A 14,326-nucleotide genomic window follows, 5' to 3' on the forward strand; every position below is an offset into this window, starting at 1 on the left:
TGGGGCGCCTGCTCTACCACTAAGCCACCGACGCCCCCGAAAGTGATAACTTAATTATTAAGGAGTGTTCTAAGTTATTCCAGCTACATTTAGGAGTTCCACAAGCAGGTTCATGTCAACATCCGAGTTGTTATTATGGAAAGGAAATCAGAAATCCCTGATTTATCTGCCTTGGCACTAAATAATACGGAGCTAAACGCAGCTAAAGTCAAGGTGATTAAACTTTACTGGATAAATTTGTAGTATAAAAGTACTTTAATGTTCACACGACCACCTCTACAATTATGCCACTGCCTTGACTTGCCGATGACGCGAGCACTCTCAAGTTGTAAATATTCCCATCTCCACTTCACAGCCGTTACGACATGATCATGGTTTCTAACAGTGACATACTCTGTGCACAGGTGAGTCCCTCCCAGCCGTCCTTGCAGATGCAGGTGAAGGCGTCTCCCCCTCCGACACACGTCCCTCCGTTCTCACAAGGACCCGAGTCACATGTGCTGTTCTTGGCTAAAAAACAAAACCAAAGATTCCCTTGTATAAATAATGTTTTTATTCTGACCAGCCCACAGTGTGAGAGCTGCTCTCCGGCCTGTGATCACAGTCTGACAGATTGTAACTACGTAATATCCCTTTGTATTATCACTGTTATTACCAGAGCCACAACAGTGTAATTAGAGTGCAGTGAGCGCCTGACCTGTGTTGCAGGTGCTGCCACCCCAGCCTGAGGGGCAGCTGCACAGGAAAGAGTCTCCGTGGTCGTAACACGTCCCTCCATTACTGCAGGTAGTGGAGTCGCACTGGCTCTCACCTGGAATAAGGCAGCATGGGAAACACATTTTAAGCATTTGACTCTGTGCCAGTGTTTCTTCAGCTCCAAAGTATAGTTCAGAGACGCCGTCAGAGCGGAGAACAAGCCTGCACAGCAGCCAGCAGTGAGGGCATCATGCTTCAGAAAGATTTAGAGGCTGAGGCAGTTAAAGAATATAAGACCTGACATGTTGGAGAACATAGAAACAGAGGACAAAGACGCTACTCATGGGCTACACTTGAATTTTTGTTCACGTACTCCATTATAACAATTGCAGTAAGGATGAAAGTGAATTTTATGAGTATCTGGCGTCCCTATCCTGATGTATTTCCCAGTGAAACGGGACAGGCTTGGGGATATAATGTTGGGAGAAATTTGATTTGATCACTACAAAGTGAAGCAAGCCACTGTAAAATGCCTTGAAGCTGTCACAGACACCAGTTAATTCAAAATGGGGAAGCAATTTTGGGGAAGCAAAACACTGACTGAGCATGCTAATGCTTGCTAGTGAACTATCTTATCCACGCAGTGACATCCAAAGCTGAAAAATGAAGCCAACATGGCTGCAGTTCCTCAAATGGCCTCTTGAGGCTGACTCCAGAAGCCAGTCAATCCCCACGAAAAATGTCCAATTTAACAGCAGGAATAAACATGTTTACAGCCTGGTACATAAAATAGTTTTGCTCTTTATAGCTAACTTCAACATTCATGACAACTGTATGGTGTAAAAGTTTTGATATAACTCCGCCATTAACATTTTATTAAGGCTTCAAGTTATGCTTTGTATTTAAGGGTGGGACCGCTTGAGTGACAGGCTCTTTGCAAGGTGTCGCAACCATCTATGAGTCCGCTTCACCCTCTCATCCAAATGTGACCACCTCTGGCTCTGTAACAAGATGGCGACCCTCAAAATGCCAGACTCAAGGCTTCAAAAGAGAGTCCACAAACTAATGGCTGACGTCACTGTAGCCGCTTCTATTACTTTATACAGTCTATGCTCTTAGCTCTGTGCGGCTAAAAGTTGGTGGATGTCATGACATTATTGGTTAAAATTGGTTGGTATTAGAAGAAGAAGATACTCTATATATCAATTTCTTTTTTATTCTGTTGTCATACACACACAGGCCCAAAATACACACACATGCACAAACAGGACCTATACATGCATCAAATGGAGAAATGTCGGATTGAAGGGACTGCTTTGGACAGACACCCTGAGCAGTTCGGGATTCGGTGTCTTGCTCAACAGCACCTCAGCAGTGCCCATGATTTTTTATGAAGACGTCACAAACACACAACATACAGTCACAAGTGTTTCAACAATCACTAACACATGTTTATATCAACTTACGTGAGTGGCAGGTCTTTCCTTTCCAGTTGTCCACACAGTTGCAGTAGAAGTCGTTGAGCAGATCGACACATTGGCCTCCGTTCTGACAGGGGTTCCTGTTGCACTCATTCACATCTGGAACAAAATCACAGTGTGTCAGTGCAAGTATTTAAGCTACTGATTCTACAATGACTTTTTAAATCTATTTCATAATGTAGAGCTACATCTTCAAATGTCTGTAAGCCCAAAAACAACACTATAATAGACTTTAACACTATGGCCTTGCATGTGGTTGTTTTATATTTGCATCAGATACCTAAGATTGCCATATTGATAAAGTTTTAATAAGCAAATATATTACATTTTTCATATTCATCACTGCTTTTGGACCAGCTCTCCCTCTCAATATTCAAATAGGTAATCGTGTCATCTGCAAATGTGCACACCAAACAATGTCAGCAGCTGTGTGCTTGTTACAAAACAGATTTAGAATCAGTCAGCTGATTAAGCTGCCACATTTTTCCGCTTCCTTTCATCTCCAAAACAAATCCTCCATTGTTTTGTCTTCCATAAGATTCTCAGACTGCTGATCATTCCTCTGCTGCTGGAGGCCACTGATGAATTCTCCCAGGATGTGTGACTCACCGGCAGAAGCATGACTTAGCAAGGCCTGCCCTAAAATTTGCATACCTGAGCTGAGCACGTTGACCCCAAAAACCCTGTTCTCTCAGACACACACTCACCCACACACACACTTACTCACCAATATCGCATAGACTGCCCTCCCAGCCGTCTGGGCAGAAACACTCGAAGGAGTTGATCCCGTCGATGCAAGTGCCTCCGTTCTTACAGGGGGATGATGCACAGTCGTTTATGTCTGTGGGCAGAGAGAGGTGAGATATTCACAGATGTCAAGTTATTCATTTAATTTTTTTTCTGGACTTAGTGATTCAATTTTCAAAATGCATTAGGTCCAAAGAATTCCAAATATTTCAGGTTTTTTGGCATCTTGGATACACACATATTGTCATCTGATAAAATTTCTAAAATGTGAAAATATCCACCACTTCTATTTAGTCTTTTTGATATTCTAAAGGTAAACACAAAAATTATTACAAAATTATTTTTTCCTGTTCCTATCAGCTTTTCTGAATTAGAGGAAGTTGGATTTTGAAAACAAAATTTGAAAAGCATCCTGTGAGAGTACATAATCAAAACCCACAGAGTAATCGGACGTGAAATATTCCTCAGCATTTTCCAGTTTATGTTTTCCTCTGGATTTCCGTTTTCTGTTATTTTTTCCTTCTGCTTTGAACCAAACTCAGAGAGTGATGATTAGTGAAACTGGAGTCTGAATTACCGTAAGAATCATGTGGTTACCAGTGACGGTAACTGATGATAAATATAGTCTGTGTGTTGAGTTGTGTGTGTGTGTGTGTGTGTGTGTGTGTGTGTGTGTGTGATGCGAGCTAATAATGACTCACTCTCGTGGCAGTAGGTGCCAGTGAATCCCGGCTCACATGAGCAGCTGAAGTTCCCAGCAGGCAGGCTGATGCAGCGGCCGTGAGGACCGCACACATTGGATGAGATGTGCCACACCCGCTTTTGGGTGTCGTTGGTTGCCACGGCTACAGTGCAACTGTCAATCACTGAAGGTGAAGAAAATGAGCAGGGCGGACAGTTAGAATAGAACGTATGCGTTGATTAAAGGAATAGTTCACCCCCCGAATGACCATTTGTATATCAATCACTCAACCTGTGTTACAATTTATTCGTCACTTAAACTTGACAGTGACAACAAATCCAACAAAAGCTAATATTCTTGATGAACTGAAGTCATAAGGGTCCATGTTTAATAAACTCTCATAGAACTTGTGCAGTATAATCCAAGTCCCATGTTAGAGCCATTTCTAGCACGTCCTGGTTTCCTATTATTTTTTGAGTAAAGGCCTGGTTATTTGGGGAATGTTTCATTCTTTTGATTGCGACAGTCAAGACAATCAGTTAGCATTATCTTGCAGCTCTCCCCACATCCTGCAAATCAGTCAACTCTTAAACCAACCGAAGCACCCTTAATCATCAAACAGTGAGTAGAACTAAACCAAAGACAGTGAGTTCATCATATCTCCCGTTATGGCGTCTATGGGCGGCTATTTTTTTAAGTTATTTGGAAGCCGCAATATCCCATTTATCCAGTTTTATGCTGAGCGCTTCCCAAACAGACGAGCCTTTCTAAAAGTGAAACTTATCTATACTCTCTTCAAAGCCAGGCTCCATTGACAAAAACAGTAATTTTACATCACTGAACACAGGAGCTGCTGGTCTACCATTGCCTCAATCAATTAGTTGATTTGTGTTATTGTCTGACGTTGGTGTTTAAACAGTTAGTTCGCATTCACCAAAGTCACACATGAACACAAATACTCTAACCTATCGAGGCAGTGGTAGAGCAGTAGCTCCTGTGTTCAGCAAGGAAAAATGACTTTTGTAAATGGAGTCTGGCTTTGAAGAGAGCATAGATAAGTTTCACTATCAGATCACATGACTGGATTAATGAGACTTGGATTATACTGCATGAGTTGTGTGACTTTGTAAATGGATAATGTGCTGTAGTTTCTCTGTTGTTAAACATGGACCTCTACAACTTCAAGTTATCAAGAACTTTTCTTTGTTCACCAGAGGTATGAGATAAAAGAGTTTCCTTCACAAAATCAACCTAACACGGGGTAAGTTACTGATATACATCATTCATTTGGTAGATGAAGTATTCCTTTAAAACATATCTTGAAATCATTTACAAGATTCTATCTGTGCTTTGTTACCTTGACAGCGGTTGGTCTTGCAGTGGTCCTTGAGCTCTGAGCAGGTTTTGCCCTCGTAATCGTCGGGGCAGCTGCAGTAGAAATCTCCCATCAGGCTGTGGCACTGGGCCTTATTGTGACATGGGTTCGGGCTGCAGGGGTCATTCTGCACCTACAGATGGAAAACAGGGAGTTAGGGGTGTGTCCTCCCCAGCAGTGAAACACAACACCAAAGTGTAAGCACCAAACTGTTCTCTCTTTTTTTTTACAGTGTATCTAACTGGCTGGATCCAGTCCTCACCTCACAAGTTGTACCAGCGAAGCCCTGCAGGCATTCACACATGAACCCGTCCAGCAGGGCGTGGCAGCGGCCACCGTTCCTACATGGACTGCTGGCACAGCGGTTTCTCTGAACCTCGCAGTGCCGACCCACGAATCCTGGCTGGCAAACACACTGGTAGCCTCTGGCCACCTCCTGGAACGAGAAGTTATCAAAAACTCTGCTGTCACATTTCATTTAGACGCAGATGATCAAAGTGTCAGAGCTTCAAATTTATAATCTTTTCTTAAGATAAAGTGAGAAGTGTCCTCTATCATTCTGGTTTATTCTGGCACCCAATATCACAAGCAAAGCTTTAGACAGCCTTTTATGGACTACGCTGAGTTTCAGAACATCAACACTAAGCTAGACAGAGACTTGGGGATATTGGGAGCTACAAAAACATCTGGGATAGTATGTTTAACAATCTGAAATTGTGAGAATTAATCCTAGCGTGATTCAAATTAAAAATGATATTTGAGATACGTGGGTCAAAAAGAAATGGACAACTATGAATGCTTTGTATTCAGGATGGTTTTCAACACTGATTCAGGTAGCTGTATAAATGTTTGTGTCAAAACATGTACTTGCACTTTGTTAAAATCCTCCTGACAGCACCTTATTTTATTTTTTACTTCTTCACTAAAACCAGAAAATGAAAAAAAAACCCTTTCAGGCCGAACAAGTTGATAACCAATGTTTCAAAATACCCCCGAGCATATTTTTTACGTTCTGACAGGTACTTTGACGATCAGCTATGATCTTGTTCCAGCTCCATTGCTGCATCAGGTTACATTCATATGTATATAAATCCAACAAAGACCTCAGTGTTCTTGAGAGCTTGTGAATCTCACCTTGCAGGTCCCTCCATTCTGACACTGACCATGGCAACTGTTCATATCTAAGAAAGAAACAAACAGAGGAAACATCAGGTTTGAGTTTGACGAACTAGAAGATGGAACATGCAGTGGTGTTGGAACATGCAGCTGCTACAGAGAAGTGGTCAACACAAACAAAGCAAAGTGGTCCATGCCCAAGGAAATGTCAGATACAGATTCACAGGTGCAGTGAGAACATGCAATAAGACCAAACCGCAGAAGTCAAAACTACCCCTCAAGATTTTCTCGAAAAGATTTACAACAGTCAGAAAAAATGAAAAAGGTTTAGTCTCATAACTTAGAAGAGTTAGGCCAGGGTGTGGCAGGTATGAACAGCCATCCGAGAGGCAAGAGAAAGGAGGGTGAATTAAGAGCTGAAGTCCAGACAACTTTGCTTGCTAGCCTCTGTTCCACCAGCACCTTTAACTTAAAAGATTTTCTCATACAGGGTTTTTTTTTCATCGTTTTTTCTGAATAGTCACAACACATGTTACTGTGTTTTTCTGTCCATAGTCTAAGATAAAGAAATCATCTAAAGGGCCCAAATTTATTTTTTTGTTCACATAGAGTGCTCCAAGGATGACGTTTTTCTATAGGCTAAAGAGTAAGTTAGCATTGCACTGGTTCTTTCGTCAAAAAGCCTACGGGATTTTTTGATTGGGTTTTGGATTATTGCAAAACGAACTACACTACGGTCGCATGACTTCAACGTCACCACCACAACGAGGCTGCAGATGTGTGTTCAGCTTGTTGACGTTCTGTAGCTATTAGCTATTAGCATGCTGAATGGAAGCTTACGGAAGCTGCACCTAAAAATAAATACAAACTTTTCTTCAGAATATTGTCAAAATTTTACCGTCCATTATAATAACTTCTAATTTATCTTATATCACGGTGAGAAAACCCAGTGTTTCAGCCTATAAAGAAGACAAGAAGCGATCAGAAGCTAGTGGAACAGAAGGTAGCCAGCAAAGATGACAGGCTTCGAGTCTCCTCGGTGCTACAGGTGAGTCGCAGGAAGCTGCAGACTAAATAATCCGCTGGATTGATACTAACTGATGTCACAGTTCTGGCCAACCCATCCACGAAAGCAGGCACAGTGATATCCACCAATCAAGTTTTTGCAAGAGTAAGCATTGAGGCAAGGCTTCCCCGCACACTCATTAACGTCTGCAAAAATGGAGACGAGACACACAGAGAGAATGAATGACAGAGCTGAGGACCTGCTCAGAAGCCCCACCACCAAGCCTAGCTTCAAGTCGTACAGCGCACTGAAATGAGGTTTTCTCTAAACTCTGACTTCCAACTGTTTTCTGCTTCTGTGGGGTAGAGCTTATGTTAACTGAAGCCGCTATTTTGGCAGCCATTTTGCAGCTACAATGAAGACACACCCTTAGAAATAGCTCATCTGACGTCAGAAGAACTACAAATTAAAACAGGCTCATTCACAGAGTTTCATGGGTTATTAAAAGGACTTTATCTCCTCGTGCATCAGGAATGATAACTGAGAGAGACGTTTACTACAGTGTGGAACATTAAAAGTCTCTAATATGCATATTTGAGCCTGTGTGTGTGGTGAAGCCTTTATCTTAATGTGACTGGATTAAGTTACGTTACTTGGCACCATGTTGTCAGATTGCTTTTATGACTTTTATGGGTAAACGACTCAAGGTCTTTTTCAAACATGTAAAACTGCCAGAACATTTACAGGGTGAAGCTCATGTCTGACAGGGTTTCATGTCTTCCACTGCTCTATCCTCACCCCCCCACCCCTCCCTCAGGGTTAATGTCTCTCTATTGCATTCCCTGAAGGCCAACCTGCGGCATTCCAAGTGGTCAGTTTCAGAGGCAGCTATCGCCGCGCCGCCTCCCTCACTATAAACCGACACAGTGCATTAATACTACTCCCAGGAGGTAAGCGGCACCTGTTGGGCTGCTGAAACTAAACACCCCAACCCATTCCCAAAAACCCAACCTCCCCCACCACCACCAGCCCTCCTCCTCCTCTTCCTCACGCTGCTCTCTCCCAGGTACCACCCTGCTCCCTGAAAGGGGAGGCGTGCTGAGAATGACAGAATCAGTAACACAAACCAAATCATTTCGGCTGCTCCCTGCGCATGTTTACAGATTATAAAGTGTTTCCTGGCTGAGGTCGAAGGGGGTGAGGGCTCCGCTATGTCGGGGTGTCGCCTCACCGTAGCGTACATACAACCCGGTTACGCCCAGTCTGGAGCCAAAGATAACCCCCTGGTGGAGTATATTTTGTCCCAAGGCTAGCAGTTGCCAGGCTGGAGGTTATTTTTAGCTTTACTCAAGTCACCTGGCTCGAGTTGTAGACGATACCCAGCGAGTGTCTCCGTTCGGTGTGCGTATACACAAACACACACTCATTTGAAATTAGTGGCCCTCCCGCAGTCATACTACTGGTTAAACGACACAGCAGGATAAACAAACACCCAGATATGCTGTAACTCTGCAAGCAAATGGGATTCCTGGAATACAGTCGGACGCATGGCATTCACTGTCGGCGCAACACACAGAAACACACTGGCTTTATCACAGCAAAATATCATCCAGCATGCAACAACACTTTGAAACAGGATTTCAGAGAGTATTGACATTTTAATGTTCCAAATCAAATTTTAATAAATGCCACTTAATATTTAATAATAATCCCATATACATAAACAACCCTGCTCAACATTTGAAAAGCACCAACATATGAATCACCTACCTATCTGGCAGGTCTTGCCCGTCCAGTGCGGAGGACAGACGCATTCGAAGCCGTTCTCCATGTCCATGCAGGTTCCTCCCTGAGCACAGGGGCTAGAGGCACATTCATCTGTGTCTGAAATATGAACCACAATGAATACTGCAGCCATGATCACTGGAGAAAACTACAACTACAACTGGAGAAATTAAGGCCTAGTCCAAATGTACAGATGTATATTTGAAAATGTAGCTTTTTCTATGCATTTTAGCCTTTTGTCCGCATGCAAACTGTGCTTTAGGTCACTGAAAACAGACCCTCTGTAAAACAGTGATCAGTTATATGCAACCGAACAGACGATACGGTTGCCTCATCTTGTCTGTAGAAGAGTTAAACGGGTTGTAGACTCCCCTCACCTTTAGCACAGGTCGGCCCAGACCAGCCTGCCGGACAGTGACACTCAAATCCTGAGGGGACTTCATGGCACGTCCCTCCGTTGGCACAGGGGTTGGACACACAGGCGTGCTCCGCTGAAGAGAAAAATTAAGAGAGAAACATGAGTAAAAATAATTAGAAATCTCATCAGATCCATCCGGTTCCTCAGAAATTTGCACTGAAAGTGAAGTGGCACAAAAACCTGGATTCTGGAACCAAGTTTATTTGATTTGGAGCAGTGAAAATAAGCTGATTCCCAAAAGGATTCTTTTTTTCATCTTTAATGTAAATAAGGTGCCAGGGTGCATAAAAAGGACCAAAAGTGGAGGGTCCCCTGAAAGCCCAACAGAGGTCCAGGCTAAACCCCAAAAGTCCTCAAATCCAAGAACTGCTGCTGCCTACACCTGACCTGTGCAGGGCTTTTGAGACTGGCCCCTGGCCACTTATCATTTTCCAAAGCGGCCCCCAGGCAAAGCAAGTTGAGTATCCCTGATTTAGAGACTCACCGATCTCGCAGTTTTTGCCCGAGTAGCCGTCGGGACAGGCGCAGTTATACTCGTCCGGCTCTGTGTTCATACACGTCCCTCCGTTCTTACAGGGCCGGTTGGTCCCACAGTAGTTCAGATCTGCAAAGCAAAGAACGCTGATGTGACCCACTCTGTGTGCATCAATGCAAAAAACTTACCTGACACAAACTTAATCAAATGTAATTTAAATGGTTAAACTTCTCATCACTCTGCAGCTTTGTGCTCTTTAACAGTCGTACATAAAAACTTCACAGGCTCCATTTCACTCATTTCTCTCTTCCAAAGCATCTGATTTCGGGTTACCAGGAAAACAATGAAAGATATTTACAGAAAATGTCACTTCTACTTTCGTCCCCTACATCTTGACAAATCACACGGTGTCCTCTTCCCACTGATGTGGCGTAACACAAAGGTGATTTTTTTAGCTCACGCACTGGAAATCAAAAAATACTTAACAATAGCTCTGTTTTTATGTGTTCTGCAAATCATACTGTGGCGTCTCAGACGTTCTGTCTTTGCAACTTTTGTTTTCCATCATTTGTTTCCACACAGCGTGGAATACACGTGGCAAACTTGAAACTGAGTTGTTGGGGACAACACCCTGTACATCTCAAGTGTAGATATCCAATGGATGGATGTGTGAGAAAGAGATCTGACCTTTGTCACAGAGCAGACCTCCCCAGTTCTTCTCACAGGTGCACTGCCAGGGCTCATTGCAGGTGCCGTGAACACAGCCAGGATACGGCAAACACTCGTCACAGAGCGGACCCTGCCAGCCGTAGTTACACCTGCAACACACAGCAGAGAGGACGGTTAGTTTTTATAGTTCAACAGTGAAACATACTGTACACCTGGGAGGAAATATGATACTGTAATGCATTTCTTCTTTCTTCCCCCTTCCTTCCCATCCTCCTTTTCCCTTTCCTATCTTATTTCATTTCCTCTTTTCATCTTGTCCTACATTTCCTCTTTCCTTCCTTCTTGACGTGACCTGAAACCCCAAACTAGAGAAGGGAGTATTTTCCCCAAACAGCCAAACTAAACTTCATCCTTCATCCCGTCTTTCGGGAGTGAAGTTTAAGATTGGTGCATTTTTCATTTGGTTCAGTTAGCGTACACACTGTATTTTGCCATCGGCACCAAACACTGTAAATAAACGTCACATAGTTAAAATGGTTGCTCATCTATTAAATGAGAAATCTCATTTTCGTAAGACTAAACTCAATGTTTTGGATTGATTGTTAGTCTTGTGCTTAACATAACGTAGCACTGGGCACTCAGACCAGGGTCCGACAACAACACAGCTGTGCTCCATCGTTTCAGATTTCCTTCAGTTGTTTTAATGTTGCTAATATTTCAGTAAATACTCAAATGCTCGTGCCACCACTGACGATCAAAAGACCGTCTGCTGAGCACAGAGTTCAGTGGGTGCAACAGTGGCTGAGTAGATTCTTCAGTAAAATAAGTGCCTCTTATTTCACAAGCACACTGAGAATGTGTTCTTATTTACAGCTCCAGCCTGAGGGAATATCAGGCACACAGAGGCACTTAATAACGCACAGGGAGTTGCCATGAAAAAACAGTGATAGTTATGCAGTGATAACAAACAAGTAATTTAATACTTTTACTATGTGTAAAAAAACACAGAGGAGCCCTTGATGTCGGGCAGTATGCCAGTCAAACGTCCCCAAGTCAACACCAAGAATGCTGTAGGTGCCAGAAAAGGGAAATGCATTTTAACCATTTCAACTCATGGGAAAAAAGAAAGGACACATGCTGAGTGGACAGGTTCAGGAGACACAGGAGAGCTGATTGAGTCACAGCTGAATGTCACAGCAGTAATTTGCCGGACAGAACGTCTTCCTCAAGGTGAATGACACGTTTGCTGCAGCGCCTAATCTTAGGACACAGAGCCAGGGGACATTCCTCAGCAACAAGAGTGTGTTTGTGTTGCGTGTGTGTCCTGTCATGCTGCTTTTAAGACATGCAAGCATTCATGTAAAGTAATCTTTGGGCTGAGAGATATGGTGTAAATCAAACATCACGATATGTTTCACCAAATAACGATATTCTAGGGCTGACTATTGATGCTTTAAGAAAATATTTATACAATAAGATTTTTGATAAATAATCATCAGTAACACGGATATAATGACTGAGTGGGTGAAGGCAAATAATAGAACAGCTAGAACAGTCTGGTAAGGTTAGAAAACGACATCACTTTACTGTAAAGCAGCCTTTACAACCAGGTCAAGACGACACTTAACGATGTCATGACATCCAAAATCTAAGAGAATATCTAGTCTAGTTATCTTGTATGCTTTTAGAGGGTTCTTCAGGGGTTCTTCCCGAAGGGCTGAAGGTTCCTCCCAGAACCATTTGCTTCTGAATAAACCTTTTTAGAAGAAAGGGTTCTTCAAGGGTTCTTCTGTCTGTAGTCTGCGTTCATCTCGCCCATATTTGTTCACGTTTTCTTAAAGTTTAGGGATACGGATGAAACAGAGCAGTACCACTGGAGATCGTGGAGGCAGTGTAGGGTAGTTCTCAAGCGTAGGAGAGGACAAAGAAATTCAAGTAATGGCGGAACGAATTGGTGATATAATGACAAGAATTCTCCATCTATATGTTGCCATGTATACAACAGCCACACAGTGCACCGCCATCTACAATGCTGCCCCGCTCCAAGGTACATCATTATAATCTCCACCACTGTTTGCTCATTAGTTGTTGTGTAAAACTTTTAATTCCCCCCTTTATTGGCTGTATCTACGCCAACATAAAAAACACATGGAAGTATGAGGGCAGTGGCGTTTACAGCGTTTGAAATGGACGTATAAATGAGGCTTGAGACTCAGGCCATATTTATACGAAAACGATCCACTGCAAACAGAATCGTTTCTCATTTTCGTTTTGAAAGAAAAAAAAAAATCCGCGTTTAGACGACAACGTTTTGATAACAATCGCCGTGCACACGGATCCACAAAAATGACCAAAAACGCTGCAGTATACATGCCAGACCAGTAGTTGGTGGTGTGACGCTTACGCTTCCTTCTACAGAGTGGCGATGTATAAACAAACAAAATGGCAACCGCACAAACGTTTGTCTGGACGGACGACGAGGTGGAGTTGCTACAGTAAATCTACACTATGATGGGGAAGCGTTAATAAATTCAACAGGGTGAGCAGCACAAGCAGAGCTCGGGAGTCCGCCATTGTTGTTGTGATGGTTGACTTTCTTGTGCATGCCTAGTGACTGGAAGTGTAATGCGCATGTGCGAAAAGTCTCCATTTTCAGAGGAACGGCATATTGCAAGTTTACACGACAATGGAGACGTTGCTGTTTCCAAAAAATTGCACTCTGGAACACGTTTTCAAAACGTTGCATTTTCAGGCACCCAAAACACCGCTGTCATGTAAACGATCAGCCAAAACGCAACTTAAGTTTACTGTTTTCAGTTGAAATCGTTGTCGTATAAACGGGACCTATGAGTTTCAGTTCCCAACCCGACAGCACCATTGAAACAGTGACGACTATAGTAGTAGTAGTGTTCTCACGAAGATTTAACCCCCGAAAAATTGATTGGGAACCATGTGTGTTGTTGGTTCTGCTGGACCAAATTAGCCCCAGTAGTTTAGGAGCCTCATGAAGCCCGAGGCTGCTGGACTTACTTCTCTTTGCCCCCTGCTGACCTGTTAAACTAAAACCGTGAGTAGTACTAGTGATGTCTAAAGGTAATGGAGTCAATTACTATAGTTAGAGCCCTGTGGGATGGGCTCCAAAATTAGGTGCAGGAACCTGTTTCAAGTTCTGTGTGGAAACTGTAACAGATGACTCCAGGTACAACTGTTTATGTTGGGTTCTTGGTAGAACCCTTTGAAAGGTTCTACCAGGATTCAAAAAGGGTTCTCCTAGGGGGACGAGCCAAAGAACCCTATATGGTTCTAGATGTCGCCTTTATTTCTGAGAGTGTACTGCCTATTTTTAAGTGTTGCTGTGAGTAACTTTGGAAAAAAAATGTTTCTTATGAAGTCATTTCTGTCTTTAAATGAATCCTAAGATTTATTTTTTTTAATTCAAAGGGACTGTGTTTTTTCCAGTGATTTTTGAAATCGAAATCGGCTTGCTTCAAGAACTTACTAGAAATTAGTGTCTGCATCCTGAAACAACATCTTTATGTCTGTTTAATTAACTGCTTGTCTGCTTTGTATGTTGTGTCTTGTGTTTGATGAGCCGAAGACAAATTTCCACCCTGATGGACAATAAAGATCAACTTCTCTCATCTTCTTCTATTCTAAAAAATATCAAATGTGAAATATGCCAAGTTGACACCTTTAAATTGCTTGTTTTGTCCAGTAAGAGTGAAAAAAAGGGAAGCTGGAGCCAGAAAAGTTTTGCATTTTGACCAAATAACTGATCATCAATAATTTTGTACTGATTTTGTTTCAGCACTGCTCAGAAAACAAAGATATTCAGCTCTGCTCAGACTGCAGACAAAAAGGACTCACTAAGAAGCT

At 42.7% G+C, this 14,326-nt stretch overlaps 1 protein-coding gene across 2 annotated transcripts in view; it reads right to left on the minus strand.

Moving 5' to 3' along the window:
* The window catches only part of LOC117267093 (protein jagged-2-like), an 82,052-nt gene that overhangs the window by 18,044 nt on the left and 49,682 nt on the right, over positions 1-14,326 (minus strand). The window contains exons 6-18 of one of the 2 annotated variants that reach the window (XM_033642748.2): positions 10,469-10,599; positions 9,791-9,910; positions 9,266-9,379; positions 8,874-8,987; positions 7,196-7,309; positions 6,116-6,162; positions 5,244-5,417; positions 4,964-5,114; positions 3,626-3,790; positions 2,905-3,018; positions 2,163-2,276; positions 698-811; positions 394-510 (exon numbers count right to left, since the gene is read on the minus strand). In XM_033642748.2, the coding sequence (XP_033498639.2) occupies positions 394-510; positions 698-811; positions 2,163-2,276; positions 2,905-3,018; positions 3,626-3,790; positions 4,964-5,114; positions 5,244-5,417; positions 6,116-6,162; positions 7,196-7,309; positions 8,874-8,987; positions 9,266-9,379; positions 9,791-9,910; positions 10,469-10,599 (1,589 nt within the window). The remainder of the gene's footprint in view (positions 1-393; positions 511-697; positions 812-2,162; positions 2,277-2,904; positions 3,019-3,625; positions 3,791-4,963; positions 5,115-5,243; positions 5,418-6,115; positions 6,163-7,195; positions 7,310-8,873; positions 8,988-9,265; positions 9,380-9,790; positions 9,911-10,468; positions 10,600-14,326) is intronic. The other variant, XM_033642749.2, reaches the window with a different exon arrangement.

Source organism: Epinephelus lanceolatus, chromosome 15 (genome assembly GCF_041903045.1).
Source record: "Epinephelus lanceolatus isolate andai-2023 chromosome 15, ASM4190304v1, whole genome shotgun sequence".
Lineage (NCBI taxonomy): Eukaryota > Metazoa > Chordata > Actinopteri > Perciformes > Serranidae > Epinephelus > Epinephelus lanceolatus.